Here is an 18044-nt window from a genome sequence, read left to right as displayed (position 1 = left end):
GTGAATATTTCCTTTTCCCCTATGCATATTCGCCCCAGGTATAATGGTACCTTTCTGCAGTGTATGAGGTTCTTCCTCAGGGGGACGATTCTGGCTCTGAGCATCCAGGTACTTCTTATGTGACTTCAAGCAAGGCACATAACCTGTCTGGGCTCTGTTTCCCATGGACTCGTTCTGGTCTAAGCATCATTCAGCTCCGGGATTCTGAAAATCTGTCACTCTAAACGCACAGACAGCTCTGCCTGGAGTAAATTGCTACTTTTGATAGTCCCTGACCTATTCATTTGTGTGTGTGTGTGTGTGTGTATGTGTTTGTGGGGGGAGGGTAGCAATTTGGTGACAAAAACCTATTCTGAGTGTGTATTAAACTGTTCTGTTACAAAAGAGGTACAAGCCCACAGATAACCCCGGGCTGGCTCAGGACAGCTGTCAGTCACAGAAGCCTGCAAGTCCCCTCACAACCATGGGGCAATGAAACTTTTAACTAAGAATGTCTTTGGCATTTCTTTTCTATTTATGGGGGTAAAAAGAAGGCAGTCTGTGAGGCAGAACCCCACAGCAACCCAAGGGTGTAGGGTCTGGGTGAGGGGCCGGAAGATGCATGCCGCCAGCTGGGTTTCACCGTGAATGATGGGCAGGGTTCGTTCTAACCAACACTACGAGGCAGATCTCCACTCGCATCCCTGTTTGTCATTCTGCATTTGTAGCAAGTAGGGCAGTTGACTCACTCAGCTGACGTAAGGCAAGAAAATAAGCATCTTCAGACCCTTTCTGTTGTTTTTAGTTTAGATTTTTTTCTTTTTCTTTTTCTTTTTTTTTCTTCTCTGGGGCTCAGAAGTGGCTTCCTGTTTGGAATAGAATCTAGAGGCTCAGAGGACTGAGTCAGAAATAGAACTAAGTTCTTACAGTATCTGTGGATGGCTCTTTCTTATCCCCCTTCAGAGCCACTTCCAATTCACCTCCCCACGTCCGCCCTCCGAGTTGGCCAGCAAGCTCACAATGGGCGAGTTAGAATCCCAGTGATGTGACGACTCACTGGTGACCTGCAGCAAGTCACGTCCCTTCCCTGAGCCGAGCTGTTCTCTCATTAAAATGAGATGCACGACCCCCTCTCAACGCCACCCACGGCACGGAAGAGCTGTAAAGATCAAATTAGAGCACCAAACAGAAGAGTTTTAGAAAGTTTAAAAGAGACATAAAAATGCAAAGGGATACTGCCTTCATAGTATAATTCTGGTTGTTTTAAAGGACAGTTTTTTAAATCAATGCTTTAGTAAAGTAGTACAGACCTGTAGGAAGTTAAAAATATCATCAGTGTATGGCTAGATGAATTTTCACGAGATGAGTTCACGCACGTCACCGGCAGCACCCAGATAAAAAATAAAAAGCACCCATTATGAGCACTGCAGAGCCTCACCTGTGTCCTCCTCTGGGCACTCCCTGCCTGCTCCCTGTGGGAGCTACTTCTCACCGCTACACGCACTGCAGCTCAGTTTTGCTTCTTTTTATACCGAATATCTACTTGAGTAGATACTTTCAGTTTTTCGAATTCGCTGAACCAATTTTCTCTCCTGCCAGTAACACGGCAGAGTCTCCCTTGCTCCACATCCTTTCCCTCATACTTAGCGGTCCCCATCTTTTTTGATTTGCATTTTTTTTATTCTTTTAGCCATCCTGCCGAAGTGTGTATCCCATTGGAGTTTTAATTGGCATTGTCCTGAGGACTAATGAAGTGGAGTTTCGAGTTTCATGTACTTATTGGTCTTTTGAGTATCCTCTTTTATGAAGTGCCTGTTCATATCGTTTGCCTATTCTGCCTTTTGAGTATCAGATTTCTTCTTACTGCTTTGTAGTTCTTTTCTTTCTTTCTTTCTTTCTTTCTTTCTTTCTTTCTTTCTTTCTTTCTTTCTTTCTTTCTGGGACAAATCACATGTATTAAATAGTTTAATGAGTACATTGTCAAGAAAAATAAAAATTGTAATAATTGCATCTACTCTGATTTAAAGAGCAGCATAAGATGCCCCCTGACGAGCCCAGCATCCAACCAGTGTAGGAGTTACTTATACATTATAAATACAGTCTTTGACCAGAGGTATTGCAAATATACTCTCTAACGAAGGGTTGTCTTTTTATTCTTTGACTGGTATCTTTTGATGGATGTATTTTATCTTAATATATCCCTATTAATCATTTTTTTCCTTTATGATGAGCTGCTTTAAAAAAATCTGTTTCCTCCAATATCATCATAATGTCCCCGTATGTGTTCTTCTAACGAAGCTGGTTGATGTTGGTAGTTTTGTTATTATTATTTGACTTTTCTCATTTAGATCTGTAATTCATCTGTTTATGATTTGGGGATACATAAGAGATTAAGTGTCAAGAAGAGGTTTTGTTCTTGTTGCTGTTTTTATGTCAGTATTCAACTGACCCAGTGACATTTATTGAATTCTGTCCCTGGATTTATAATCTATAATTACTTATTTCTTTTTTTTTTAAGATTTTACTTATTTATTTGACAGAGAGAGACACAGCGAGAGCAGGAACACAAGCAGGGGGAGTGGGAGAGGGAGAAGCAGGCTTCCCGCGGAGCAGGGAGCCCGATGCGGGGCTCGATCCCAGGACCCTGGGATCATGACATGAGCTGAAGGCAAACGCTTAACGACAGCCACCCAGGTGCCCCATAATTACTTATTTCAAAGGGACCATTTTCTGTGCGAGCCAGAGAAACACAATAGTTTGTTTTCAGGAGACACAGTTTGCACCTACTATGTGCTGGAGGCTTTATAAACATATCTTACCTGATTCTCAAAAGTACTGTATTATTACTCCATTCTGTAGTTGAGAAAAGAGAAACTTTGGAAGGACAAACAATTAGCTGAAGGTTAAATAATGAGTAGCGGAGCTATGCTTCACTACCCAATCTTGCCTGACTCCAAACCCCATGTCTTGCCTTTTCTTCAAGCATCACGGTGACAGCATTCATTAGGACTGTGGAGGGTGAGTAACCAGAGAGACGAGGGTATTAAGCTGTAATCAACTGAGCTGTTCTAGTAACTGAGAGGAATATTTTTACCTGGAGCATTTATAAAACGCAGTGAGTTGTTCTTTGCCCTCAGGAACAATAACAGTTAAGGGTCAGTCATAACGGTCTTGCAGTGCAAACCTCCTGGGAGCTTTGCGTTACTGATTCTAGTTCTGAAGACAAACCGTACAGTGGATGTTACCTTCCCCATTTGACGGATAAGGAAACTGAGAATCAAAGAGGTCAAGTGACTTATCCAAGGTCACATGGCAAGGTCAACTATCCAACAGCAAACAGTGGTAGAGTGGGGTCTGGGATTTCTTTAACTAGCTGACTCCCACACCTGTGATCTCTCCAGCTCCTTGCCCCACTCACTGACAGAGATGACCAGTATGGTACTTCGTGATTGGACTTAAGTCCATTAGACCCAATTAGCCCCTTTTTACTTTCTAGCCTTTGGGACTTAGCCTCTCATTCTTCTGCCTGACTATTGCCAGGAACAATAAACCGCTCTTGCAGCCCTCCACCTGGGAGCTGCCTGTGCTTTCGGCCTTTCTGGCAGCCCCAAACAGGCTTCCAGGCCCTTCCTTCACTTGTCTCCAGCACATCCATGCCCCAAAGCAAGATGCTGAATTTGAATATGCAGCTGATGGTACCTGTCCCCTCCTTCCAGACACAGAACTGTGTAATTGCAAAAATTGTCTCATGATCCTCTCCAATTAAGCTCCTGACAACCTGATTTTAAAGACTTCATCGGATTTTTACGTGGCTGTTCTCCCCATTCCTCCTTCTACCCTCCACCTCTGTCCTCTGCAAATCAGACCTATTACTTCTACCATGATTCCAAACTAGAAGGCATCTTCATCCTGGCAAGGGACTACAAAATTCTTCTTTTGGTCTTTCCTTCCTTATGGCTATGAGCCATTCACTCCATGAGGCTCTGATGTCATGTGAAGAACCCAGACAAGCAGGGAAAACAGGTTATTAAGGCAATGATAGAAACTCAACGCGGGGAATGCTTAAAAGCTAAATATTTATCCAGGGAAAATGAGGAACACAGAGTAGATCTGATGGCCAGTATAATTCACATTAGCACATCCATCAACCAAGGTTTCCTACAGTTGAGCCCTGAACAGTTTGACACCATTGATATATTCATTTTTATCAGCACCTTGCCTTTAACATACACACACACACACACACACACACGTGCACACGCATGCAAGTGCACACATGCATAGTCATGCACAACACAACCAAAAACAGTGCATCATCAGAAGCCTCGAAACAACTGTTTGCCTTCTCAGTCTAGTCTACGGTCTACAGAGAGAGTGTACATTTTGTGGAGTATCATGGAATTACTCAGACACCCATTACAGTGTCAAAGAAATGCCAAGGAAGAAGCACAGGGCATAAATAAAAGAATAATTCAGAGCTCCAATTTCATTTTCTTTTCATTTCCTCTCCCCTTTTAAATAACACTCCTGGTAGGCAAATGGGAGTTATGGATTATAGTTTTCTATTTTAGCCTAGATCTGTTCTCCACCCCCCCCTGCCCCCGATCTCCTTGGCACTCCATTTGTGTGATCGTCCCTAAAATGCCACTGGCCCGGCACTGCATTCCTGTCTTAGGCAAAACCTCCAATTAAAATCAGCGGGGAGTTTGCTTGAATTAGGAATCCCAGCCTGGGCTCCCCACCCGGGTGGGTTCTGAAAGGGAGGTGTGTGTCTTTGAAGGCTCTGATGGAAAGCCCTGGGTGGCAGAGCCTCTGTCCTCCAAATGACGAGCAACTCCAGCTGTGTCACTGGAAAACCTGTCAGGTCGCCAGAAAATCCTGGCTGAGGCAAAGACAGAGGCCTGCGGGGGAGCATGGCCCGGAGCCTAGCCTCTCCTCCAGCCTGGGTTATAGAGGGTAAGGAAAGTACACCAGGGACTGGAGGGAACACTGGGTTTGGATCCAGACATCCTGAGCTCTGATCTGCTACGTCCGTGCTGTGTGACCATGGGAAAGTCACAGTCCCTCTCTGGCCTTCAATGTCCTCTCAGTAGAATGAAAATCGCAAAGGCGTCCTATCTCAGGGGGTTGATATGAGCATAGGAGGATAACAGCCACAATGTAGAAAGCTCTCAGGAAACACTGATCCTTCACCTAGTCCCCAAAGTCTCAATGTTAAGGTCTAAACATGAGGGGGATGAGCTGAACATTTCCCAGTCTTCTTCAGGAAGGTTTTCTGCTTCTGTGGTCCACCCTGCTGCATGTGGCCCTCGGAGGAAGCCTCCCAATCAGGTTCCAGGGTTTTCCAGCTTTAAAAAATAAAAATGCTGCTTGCTGCCCTCACCTCCTTCCTCTTCTCCTCCCTCCCCTCCACACCCCTCCCTCCTCCCCGCCGCCCCCCCCCCTCCCCGGTCAGAATGAATTGAAATCACATCCAACAGAAAGATGCTGATTTAGATGTATTGGAGTTCATCTTTGGCTGCAAACGGAAGAGGCTCCGGATCCCCAGGGACAGAGGAAAACATTTTAAAACTTGGTCCTCACTGCCTCGCACTGACTGCCTTGCAGTGGGACTGTGTCAGCCCTTTGTGAGACCCTCCCCTCTGGAGCCGGCCTATTAAGCCGCTCCTCTGTTGCCAGGGTTGAGGCAGGCTGTCACCAGCTAGCCTGGGAAATGGTATTTATAGATCACAGTCCCTCCTACCCCTGGTCCCCAGCCTCTCCCCGAACACTTGTCGGTGAGCTCCAATTATCTGTGAATGGAGGAGAGGGATCCTGGCAGGTCCAGAGGAAGCGAGGAATGTGATAATAGACCCTTCACACACTCCAACTTTCAGTATTTTTCCATGATTTCAGTTTACTTCTCTGCTCGTGGCCTGTGTCCTTTTTGCCACATCGTTGTAATTTCACATTACGGTTCACAGCACAAAGCGTGGCAGCGCTGGGGTTAGAGAGCGCAGAACGGGAACATGGAGCGACTCCGTGGATCTCACTCCTCAAGGGCTCAGTGTCTTGGTCTGTGACTCAGCTGCTCCTACAGGCTGCTCGGCAGAGCCTCCCGCACAAGGCCTGCGAGAGAGTGAGGGCTCCAGAGTTGTAAGCTGCCCAGTCCCTTGGCCGGTTTCGGGTGCTTTGCACGGTGGAGCATCGCCACATTTCTGAATATCCGTGATCACTACCCAACGCACTGGCTGGAAGAGGGACAAAGTGTAGGAGGTCGGTCTGGGTGAGGCAGAGTCCTCATTATTGGAAGTCGCTTGTGTCAAGAACAAACCCACAAAAACACTGGAATGAGCTTGTCTTTCTGGTGTTGCTCTTCTCCACAAAAGGAAGTATTGAAAAGCAGGAGACAGTGGAGCTTGGGAACAGGGGCTCCCGCTAGTGACATTGCCCCCCATCTCGGACACCCAGTCCCTGCTTCTCAGCAGAGGCCGAATTGCCCTCGGGTGGCCCGTCCAGCGTCCATGTTCCCTGAGCCTGTGAGTTAGGAGAAATGAAGGCTTGGCTGAGCTTCTGCATTTCTGCGCTGCCCACTCTGATTTCATTCCCTCCTCCCCTCCCTCTCCAGGCACCCGCTCCTGCCGCTGCCCTGTCTGCCCATCTAGGCCGGGCTCCACGGTCGCCCCTGTGGTCTCCAACGCCGAGGCCGGTTCTCTTCTTGTCACCCTTCCCCGTGCTCCCCCTCCCTCCTCCTTGTTCCCTTTCCTCCTGCTCCGGGCCTCGCGCCCCCTGCCCCCTCCCCCCTGCACGCGGCCTCGTTCTAAGTCCTCTGGCTCTATCATTAATGCCTTCTTTGATACAGCCCACAACCTCATGATTATTCTGAGGTCAGGAGATGCAGGTGCCACGCAGCTCACTGATGCGCCTCAGAGGGCCTCTGTCCCCAATCCCTCCTGCTCGACAGGGCTGGAATCCTAATTCGCCGCTAGCCCCTTCGCTTGTGGCAGCATCACCGGGGACTTTCATCTTTTTCTTTCCCCCAACCAAGGATTCTGAGGGCTCAGCCACAATGAGGCATTGATTCAAGGAGTGGGGGCTGCAGTGCTGACAAAGGGGCCCAATGATGAGACACGAGAAAGAGGGCGCTCGACGGGGTTATAGAATGCCTCGCAGATGGGAACAGAGGAGCTCTAAATGGGGTACTGTCCTGTCACTTGGAGAGGGAGTGACAGGGGCAAGTGTGGGCCATTTGAAAGAGGCATTTTGGAATGACGCTCTCGTCAGATGGAACCGTGCAATCAGAGACGTGTGGCGGGCCCCTGCAGCTCACAAAAATATCAGATGACTCATAGCCAATATTCAGTCAATGTTCTGGTTGGGGAGGTGGGAGCCACAGGGCTCATTATTATTCCAGCTCCGTTTCCTGAAGGCTGGGCCTGCTTCTGTTCTCCAGGCTGTAATAGGATTGGTCTCGAGAAGCAGAGGCTGGGGAGGCCGGGAGCCGTGTGGGTGGATGGTGTTGAGAACGAATACTGCAGCCCAGAGGGGAGAGAAGAGACGGCGGGGTTTGTTGCTGTTGTTGTTGTTTTCATGAAAAATACAAGGAAAATATTAATTTTGTGGTTCATTCATTCAGCAAGCATTCATTCATGCCGCAGAGAGTGAGAGAGCCGTGCTGGGGGCGAGCCGCTCAGGGGAGGACGGGTCTCCCCCTCTCAGGCCTTCCAGCCTGGAGGGGAAACCGACGGGGAGAGCAGGTGTCTTCCGACCGTGTTGGGAGCGTTGCGAGGGAGGTTTCATCGCCAGAGGTGGGTGGTTCCTTGGATTTAAAAGGCAGAGCAGCTTCAAGGAGCACGCTAATTATTCCTCCATTTTCTCTCAGCTGATAAGCCACTCGTTCAAAGCAGAGCATTCTGGGAAGCCGTGTCAACGCTATCCATTTTCAAACGTCCCATAGAACAAAATGGTTTCCCTCGAACTCCAGGGAGATAGTGACATCCTTGAAAGTGTCTCAGTACCTTCAAAGGAATAGCTTAGTCTCTGGGATAAGAGTGCTTATTGTTATTACCTGTTTAATAATTGAGCTACCCCAGGCTCTGTGCTAAATGCTTTAAATATATCATCTCACGCGGTCCTCTCCCCCCTGCTGCCGAAGATGGGCTTTATCATGCTCATTTCAGATGCGGATACTGAGGCTCAGAGACGCAAAGTGACTAGTTCCCGGTTACAGGACTGAGCTTTGAACTCAGTTCTGCTTGGGCCAATGCACCTGCTCTTCAGGATCAGGCTCTCCTGCCCCCTGTCGCGGTGCTCGGGCTCAGCGGGTGCAAGGGATATGGTTGAAGGATTGCTGACCTCCTGCCCCAGGCAGTACGATGCAGAGGGCTTGTCTTGCCAGGTTCCTAAAACGGGGATCATAAGCCACTGCCATCACCACCATCACTGTTGTCATCAACACGTTGTGGCCTTAAGAAAGCCTTTCTTGACTCTTGCTTGACATGGGTTTAAAAAAAAAAAACCAACAGCGATGAGCCAGGAGACTTCTCCACTCACTCACTGTATGGCTTTGAGTCCTTCATCTCACCTCTGAGCTTCCCTTGCCATGTCCATAAAATGGAGCTGAGAGTCCCTCTGCAGGAATAATGAGAACTAACTTTTATCGGGTCCTTAATACCAAGCAGGTTTGGGGAGAAGCCTTCACAGAAAAATTCATGCAGTCCTCACCACAGCCCTGTCTAGTAGTGACGATTAGGAAGGTGGACGAAAAGAAATGCCGGGCGCTGCCTCAGCTCCTAGGTTGGAGGAGCCGGGACTTGAAGCAGTCTCTGACTGACCTCAGGTCCCAAGCTATTTTCGGGGTGTTGTTGTGAGGCTCCAGTGAGAAAATGGGAGCAGATGTGCCCTGGGCAGGGTAAAAAGTGCCAGACGCATGTGAGGGATTCTTCATAGCATGGAAGACAGCCAAGAGATGACTCACACAGAAATGAGGAAAGATGAGAGGCTACTAAGATGACTGCCTTCCGTATTTTTACCTGTTCTTCTGCTGCTTCTTATCTGATCTAATATCTATCTTCTTTGGAATGTTTCGGTGGCTGGAACCCCAGGGGCGGGCTCGGGTAGCGTTTATAAAAGTGTTGAGGGGGCGGGAGGGTGGGGACCTAGAGATCCGTGTTGTGAGGCAAGTTCCACTGAATTGAGAGTGTGGAGCTCGGGGGAAATGGGGGCAATAACATCTTTCTTACATGTGAGGATCAGGTAAGATCTTCAATATGGAAGCACTAGGTGATCTTTAGAGTAATATAAACTATCATTTGTTTTTGTTCAAAGTTGTTGGAGGTTATATAACCTCGTGGGAGGAAATCTGGGAAGAGGGTTGAAACATGTGATGCAGGTTAAACATATGAACCCCTAAGTTCTTCTCTGTGGCTGATTTCCAAAGTCTGCTGCGATCTGGCAGGGGTGTTTTGAGTTTGGACACTCTAATTTCCTGGATCAAACTCCTTTGGGACTACTGTATAAGGGAATCCTGGAGCTGGAAGGACCCCAGAGAACACTTACTCCAACCTCTTCCCTTTACAGGTGTGGGCACTGAATGCTAGAAGGGCATACAGTGTCCTATAGCTGGTCTGTGGCATGACAAGGAACGACAGCGTAGTTCTTATCACTTCTGTCCAGTGCCCTCACTGTTACTGTCCTACCCAGGCCTTTCAGGCCCTGGGCAGCTGCACTTTGCATGATGGGTTAGGTCGCCCTAAGCAGCCCAGCCCTGGTGGCTAACAGTGTCCGTTTTCCTTCTCTCCCCAGGACAATTCAGCAGTGGCTTGCAAGGGTCCAGTCGCTTCTCTACTGCAATGAGAACGGGTTTTGGGGAACCTTCCTGGAGAGCCAGAGGAGCTGCGTGTGCCACGGTAGCACCACGCTGTGCCAGCGCCCCATCCCCTGCATCATAGGGGGGAACAACAGCTGCGCCATGTGCAGCCTGGCCAACATCTCGCTCTGTGGCTCCTGCAACAAGGGCTACAAGCTGTACCGAGGCCGCTGTGAACCACAGAACGTGGACTCAGAGCGAAGTGAGCAGTTCATCAGCTTCGAGACCGACCTGGACTTCCAGGACCTGGAGCTCAAGTACCTGTTGCAAAAGATGGACTCGCGCCTCTACGTCCACACCACCTTCATCAGCAACGAGATCCGCCTCGACACCTTCTTCGATCCCCGGTGGCGCAAGCGCATGTCCCTCACACTCAAGAGCAACAAGAACCGCATGGACTTCATCCACATGGTGATCGGCATGTCCATGCGCATCTGCCAGATGCGCAACAGCAGCCTGGACCCTATGTTCTTTGTCTATGTCAACCCCTTCAGCGGGAGCCACTCGGAGGGCTGGAACATGCCCTTCGGGGAGTTTGGCTACCCACGTTGGGAGAAGGTTCGTCTCCAAAACAGCCAGTGCTACAACTGGACTCTCTTGCTGGGCAATCGGTGGAAAACATTTTTCGAGACGGTCCACATCTACCTACGTAGTCGGACTCGGCTACCTACCCTACTGCGTAACGAGACTGGCCAGGGCCCCGTGGACCTGTCCGACCCCTCCAAGAGGCAGTTCTACATCAAGATCTCAGATGTGCAGGTGTTCGGGTACAGCCTGCGGTTCAATGCCGACCTCCTTCGCAGCGCCGTGCAGCAGGTCAACCAGTCCTACACACAAGGTGGCCAGTTCTATTCCTCTTCGTCCGTGATGCTCCTCTTGTTGGATATTCGGGACCGAATTAATCGCCTGGCCCCTCCTGTGGCCCCGGGGAAGCCCCAGCTGGACTTGTTCTCCTGTATGCTCAAGCACCGCCTGAAACTGACCAACAGCGAGATCATCCGGGTGAACCACGCCTTGGACCTCTACAACACCGAGATCCTCAAACAGTCGGACCAGATGACAGCCAAACTCTGTTAACCTGGGGCTCCTCGCCATGGGCTTTCCCTTTTGTTGTACAAACATAACAGAACAAAGCAAAGCAAAACAGAACAAAACAAAACACAAATTTGTAAAATGTAATTAATATTCAAAGAAAAGGAGGAAGAGTCTTCATTCGTTGGAAACGAAAACGTTCTAGCAACTGTATAAAACCGTTGGGCATGTTTGTTATTTCTATAATCTGTCATGAAGAAGGGTCTCAGCCTTTGGAGGAGCTTGGAGGGGTTTCTTCTTAGGCCTCAGGTGCTGTATTGTGGGAGGAGAAGAGGAGAGCATATGCAATGAATTGCCAAGATCTCTGCTGTGCAGGTGCTAAGATTAAACACTAAAAAGAAAGAGAGATATATGTAATGTACAACCGACACTGCCATTTTTCCTTGTGGGAGGAAATGGACATAGATAAAGATATTTCTTGGGTTATGATTTCTTCCCTCTTTATGCCTAATTCCTTGTGGTTCTTTTGACTCATTCTTGCACAGGGGCGGGGATGCAATGACCATGCTGTCTTACCCGTTCTGAATAAACTGAAGCTAGTTGAAGCTGGACAGTAGGGAGGCTCGAGGGGGAGACACAGATACATCATCACAGGGTGTTAAAACAATAAGGACCCTCAGATATCAGCTGTCACACTCCTTGATTTAGTTTGTGAAATAGGCATGGAGAGAAAATGGCATGCCCGTGGCCACATATAGTTACTACCTGAATAAGGATTTGAACTCTGCCTTCTGACCCTCTTGGCAGTGCTCCTTCTTCTCAAACACACTGGCCACTTTGTGGTTTCTCCTCCAGCTACACTGCCAAGGGATGAAATATTTTTTAGTCTCAGGTTGTTTTGATAGCTTTTTCTCTTTTATTTGAAAAACCCCTTTCACCTACTTTCTCCAAAAAGACATGGTCTCAGATTTCCTAGAAGTGCTTTGCATATTATAATTTTGTTTAAATAAAAATCATTAACCACAATAAACTAAAATGGGGTAAGTTCTAACATTGCATTGCTCTGCCAGGCAGACTTCTGCAAGTAAGTATGGGAAAAAAATGATCCTTTGATTCACTGAGAACACACACACACACGCACACACACACGCACACACACATATGCACACACACACACAAATTATAACCCTGCCGTTTCTTTGGCATCTATGAACGTGAGAGGCCTTGTTTTGGGACTTGGTAGTTAAATTGAAAGGAGAAACTCAAGAAAGAAAACTCATTTCAGAGAACTCCTGTAGAGGATTTGGGCAGATACCACTTCTTAGGCTTCAGGATCTCTACGTTTATCTTTTTGGTGAGGTGGTACTTGCTAGAGGTGAGGTGCTTCTGAACATCCAAATCTTCATTTCTATAGTCAGAGAAACAGGATTACAAATTTCAGGGTCAGAAGAGGAAATGGAATTCCTCTGGTCTAAACTTATGCCCAGTGCAAATCTCCTTACCATCTTAGGGAGATCAACCGCTATTTACCGGCTTGACCATTCCAGCGACAGGAAGCTAATTAGCTCAGTCTTCCACGTTCCTTGAATTCCTCTTTTGCTGAAAGGGAACAACAATGTTCATTCCATTTTGTGTTATAAAACAGATCTGGTTATTAGATAGTTCTTCTATTCCTTGGCCAGCTTTTGCATACCTTCCATTCACTGGTCCCAGTTCTGGAATGTGCATTTCTCTCTCAAGTTAATGCCATCCTGGATACAATACAAAGTCCTATCTCAGGGGTTGCCAGAGTCTGTGATAATATGACTCAAAGAGAACACCATCCCTAATCTAGTTTAGAAGTAGAGAAGTAAAGAATTACCTAGTGTGTGTTTATGGATGTGTGCATGTGTTGGGGGTGAGGTGGAAGAATAAGTCTTTTTTTTTCTTCTGTAGCGGTAAATTCCAACTTTAATGTTCCAATTTTTAGCACGAATTAGGATACATTCTGATACCAACTTTAACACTAACTTGCATTTCACATGAACATAGTTTTTTGGTCCTCAGCTTTTGAGGATTCAGTGTTCATTTAGACCGGAAATCCTTTCATGCCAGAGATCACATAGCAGCTATTCATCAAGCACAAGATTTTGCAGAAGGTCAGCAAATCATCAAACATCTCTTCAATGCCTATTAGATGAATGGGGCATGTCAGAGAAACAAAAATTTGTAAGGACATGGTCTATACTTTTGTGCCACTCACAAATTAATGAAAATACAGACATATGAACCAAATTGAAAAAATAAACAATAATTACAGTACACCATGATGAGTGCTATCATGGGGTCAGGCACACAGAGGGGAGCCCTGGAGAAGTTATTTTCTCTGTTAATGGGGTTGGCCAAAGCTTTATATGGGCATGTTTATTCTGAGTGTCGAAGTGAATCAGTTGGGCAAATAGCAAGAAGCAGAAGGGCCAAAGGAATAGAAAATGCAAAACCACAAAGGTATAAATGTGCGTGGTATATTTGAGGGTCAGTTAAAGCTTTAAAATTGTGACTTTAAATGGTAAGCCTACCAAGAGCAGTGAGGATTTTAACTCTGTAGGAGAAGTTGAAATAATTACCCATGATCTTCATGACCTGCTAAATGAATTTAAGACTGACCACCTCTCAGTGGCCTCTCTTCCTTTTTCGTTTCATCTCTACCTTCCAAGCACTTCAAAGACTCATGCTAAATGAACCCCTATACTTGCATTTTACAGATCACCAGGCAATCTTCAGAGGCATTGTGCTGCCTAATCCTTATCACAATTCAGTCAGGGCCTTCCACCTGAGTTCTTTCCCAGACTTCACCAGTTGTACGTGCAGGAAAATCCTCTTCCCCTCACCTTGAAAATACTAACCTCATCACTTCATATTACAAAGAGAATACAGTAATGTCCAATGATTGGAAAGGTCAGGGAAATAGAGAAATTTTCAAGGAGAGAGAAAGATTCAGACATCAAAATATTTATTCAAAGGCAAAAGAAAAATATTTTGCTATATAAAGACACAAAGTTCTGTGGATTTTCCAATGTCTCCTGCTTGGGTCTGGCCCTTTGAGCTAACAAGTTTCCTCTCCAGCTGGGAGGAAGAGAAGCCTGAAGCCTTCAAGTGAGATTTTAATTCAATTAGTGTCTTACCAATTTGATGCAGCAACCAAGGACCTATGGTGTCTGATTAATATGCTGATGCTAAGGCAAAAGAGTGAACAGAATGCCCATTTGGATAAGGCCTGGCAGCAAAGCATGGCATTGCCATGGAAACTGCAGAAAGCCATTAATTAGCTATCAAATAAAATCATTGGAAAATTCTGGACCCTGGCATATCTGCCCCCTTCAAAGTGGAGGGCAAGAAGAGGTCATTCTAACAGCAAGGCTCCCTTCAATGATTAAAATCATAGTTGCACAGAGACTGCATGTTACCAAGTGGAAGAAAGATTGGGAAGTAAAACAAATGGACACAATGAAAGAAAAGAGGCTTTGGGATTATTCAAATCCAAGAATATAATTTTAAATGTAAAAGTATCTTGTTGGGTTTCCTCTGCTGATAAAGTTATCTCGATGACAAACATTTTCTCCTAGTTTCTGTTCTGTGGAAAGAAAGTGAGAACAATATGGATCCACTACATGCTGATAAGTGATCGGGGAAGGGATCATAGAGTCAGAGGGTATGGAGTGATTAACCCATAAAATAATAGATACAGATGGTATAAAGTTCAAATTTTTAAAAAATTAAAATTAAAAAACTAAATTAAAAAGAAGGCAGAAAAGGAGAAAAAGAACCATTAAAATAGCTGGACACATAGACATAATAACAAAACTTACTATACAGATAATCACAATAAATGTAATTGGATAAAACTGGTGAGTAGAAAGACAGAGGTGGTCAGACTACGCATTATAAGTTAAAAAAAGTAAAGGGAAAGAAGGTTTCAAAATAAAAGGATAAAAATATGCTAGACAAATATTAACTAAAAAGAAGCTGATGCAGCTCTGTTAATAACAGTCAAAAAGACTTTAAGGCAAAATACATTTTTAGTGTTGAAGAAGGTCAGTTTAGCAAAGAAAGTGAGATGAGAAAGGACACAGAACCATAGACTCTGAATGCTAAAGGGATCATTAAAGAACTGTAAAATTTCAACCTTTAGAGATGAGGAATTATACCCAAAGTTATTCTACAAGTTTTCAACAATAACCATGATTACAGTTCCCTCTCCATTAGCACTAAATGAAAGGTTGTCTAGAACAATCTCTATCCAAGACAAGAATCAAGAATTAGCCCCATGACATTTAAACTAATAAGATATACAAACTCACACATATGTTCTTTTTGATATACACATATATGTTATATACTATAACATATAGTATATGTATTATAATATACTATTATATTACATTATAATATATATTTTTTCTTAAGTCACCAGCATCTTATATATGGGATCAACTCAAATTGAGGATCAATTCAAATCCTTGGGTGGTTACAAGGAGCTCAGGTTGAGTGCAGATCACTCTCTTCCTGGAAACAGTGTTAGTGGTTTCAGCCCTGTCAACCCTAAGAACTTAGAAGCTCTCCTTTCTCAATACCCCTTCTCTCTCCAAATCATCATCAGGGCCTGCAGTTACAAATAAGGTCACTCCTTAATTTTCAATATCAGATCTAATTGTAAGCATTCTGAGTCAAGGCATATGGTACATTTTCTGTCTACTTCAGAATCTTCCTTCCTTCTCAACAGATTCACAAATCAGGATGAATGGAGGGAATAGAATGGCATAAATTTGAATCAGTGGGCAGGAAATCACCTCAAAAGTCACAGAGTTAATTGGGGGGGGGGGAATTACAGATCTCTGAGAAATGTGAAAGCTCTGAGCTCTTTCCCAATAAAAAAGTACCATCAAATACACTTTTGAATAATGTTTCATAGATCCCTTGATGATCTTTCTTAGACATTCTGGAAGACTGCAAACCTTCAGTAAGTACTTGGATCTAGGCTAAACTTTCTATTTTACAAAATTTAAGCTTCAGCTTTCAGAGATGAGGAGTCATACCCAAAGTGATTCTACAAGTTTGGAACACTTAGCATGAGTTTAGTTCCCTTTTCACTATTCCAACTGTATGTTGGCTAGGGTCACATATCAAGTTAATGTAGCTCATACAGCAGAATCCTGCCCTCAAGGAAGGCAGTTGTGGTTTTTTATTTTATTTTATTTGTCAGAGAGAGAGAGAGAGAGAACCCAAGCAGGGGGAGCAGCAGGCAGAGGGAGAAGCAGGCTCCCCGCTGAGCAAGGGGTTTGATGGTGGGACTCGATCCTAGGACCCTGGGATCATGACCTGAGCCAAAGGCATATGCTTAACCACTGAGCCACCCAAGCATCCTGGAAGGCAGTTTTGTTTTGTCTTGAGATTTTATTTATTTATTTATTGGAGAGAGAGAGAGAGAGGAAACATGAGCAGGGGGAGGGGCAGAGGGAGAAGGAGACTTCCTGCTGAGCAGGGAGCTCCATCCCAGGCCCCTGGGATCATGACCTGAGCCGAAGGCAGACGCTTAACCGACTGAGCCACCCAGGTGCCCCAAGGAAGGCAGTTTTTAACATAAAAAAAGTCTTGAGGAAAATGGCAGTTATGGTCACTTTAATAAAACTCAATATATACTAAATCCCAAATGTATTAAGTAGATATATTCTCTATAAGTACTAACTAAAAGAAAGAGGCCTCTAAGCTGGAAAGTAATGACTGTGGTTAAAGGATATGCAGGGATGCTTTGGTAAGTATGACATCATCAAAGGATAGAGAGTTTAGTCCACTGAACCTAGTACAAGGGTACATGAAATCTGAAGGAGAGAATGTTTGTTTCAGTCAATTCTGTCTGCTGTAATAAAAATACCATAGGCTTGGTGGTTTAGACAGCAGACACTGATTTCCCACAGATCTGGAAATCCAAGATCAAGGCACTGGCAGATTTGGTGTCTGGTGAGAATCTGTTTCCTCATTCACAGAAGGCTGTCACCCCACTGTGCTCTCACATAGCAGAAGAGGCAAGAGGGGTCTCTGGGGTCTCTTTTATAGGGGCACTGATCTCATTTATGAGATCTTCACTCGTATGACCTAAGCACCTCCCTAGCTCCTAATACCCCCACCTTGGAAGTCAGAATTTCACAGAGGAATTTTCAGGGTGGTTGGGGGGAGGACACAAAAATGTAGTCCATAACAGTGTGAAATCAGCAAAAGGAAAAAAAAAAACCCTCCATTAAATAACTTGGAATAAACAAATGGCTTCACAAATCACAAATTGAGTTGCTCTTTTAAGTATCTAACCTCCAGGGACGCCTGGGTGGCTCAGTCATTAAGCATCTGCCTTCGGCTCAGGTCATGATCCCAGGGTCCTGGGATCGAGCCCTGCATCAGGCTCCCTGCATCGGGCTCCCTGCATCGGGCCCCCTGCTTGGCGGGAAGCCTGCTTCTCCCTCTCCCACTCCCCCTGCTTGTGTTCCCTCTCTTGCTGTGTCTCTCTCTGTCAAATAAATAAAAATCTTTAAAAAAAAAGTATCTACCCTCCATTCTTGAACTTCCTTGGTTGGAAGGCGTCCTCAAAACTGTATTGATTCCACCAATTTTTCCAATATTTCCCTAAGAGTGAACAAGGAGCCTCTCCACAATCAAGGTCTCAGTGTCGAGAAAACTTCTAAATGGAGCCCTTCACTCCATGAAGAACATGACTTTGATAAAAAATGTAAATGAAAGCTTAAGAGCTGATGATAGGAGAAAAGACAGCCACCCAAGCTGCAGGAATAAATTTCAGTGCTGATGTCACCTGCGACGGCTATATTCTGTCGAGTGACCCCTACAAGCCTTAATCAGGGACCAGCAACTGGTTTGACTTTGCTCCAGGCCTGTGCAAGTGAGGAAATTGTAATGTCTTATAAATTAGAGGATGATTATAAACACTGTCAAGGGATTGTTAATTATATGGTGTTAATTGTATAACACATAATTATAAATTAATAATAATGTCACCTAATCTTTTGTTGGTGTACAACAGGATGGTGAGCTTAAATCCTGGGAGCTGGGTTTTCCTGAATTATTAGGCACCTACAGAAGCAGGATTAGAACTCAAATTTCCAAATTCCCAGATTAGTGATGAACCATTACACTCAACATT

At 45.4% G+C, this 18044-nt stretch overlaps 1 protein-coding gene across 1 annotated transcript in view; it reads left to right on the top strand.

The window, feature by feature from the left end:
- The window catches only part of BRINP1 (BMP/retinoic acid inducible neural specific 1), a 122160-nt gene extending 111257 nt beyond the window's left edge, over positions 1–10903 (top strand). Inside the window, exon 7 of the mRNA XM_028107894.2 lies at positions 9763–10903. Coding sequence (XP_027963695.1) covers positions 9763–10903 — 1141 coding nt within the window. The remainder of the gene's footprint in view (positions 1–9762) is intronic.
- The last annotated feature ends 7141 nt before the right edge of the window (positions 10904–18044 follow it).

This window comes from Eumetopias jubatus, unplaced genomic scaffold, assembly GCF_037043125.1.
Source record: "Eumetopias jubatus isolate StellerSeaLion01/CBP00866 unplaced genomic scaffold, mEumJub1_p1.0 scaffold_15, whole genome shotgun sequence".
Lineage (NCBI taxonomy): Eukaryota > Metazoa > Chordata > Mammalia > Carnivora > Otariidae > Eumetopias > Eumetopias jubatus.
The sequence above is the reverse complement of the archived record's forward strand: the minus strand, read 5'-3'. Positions and strand labels throughout refer to the sequence as shown.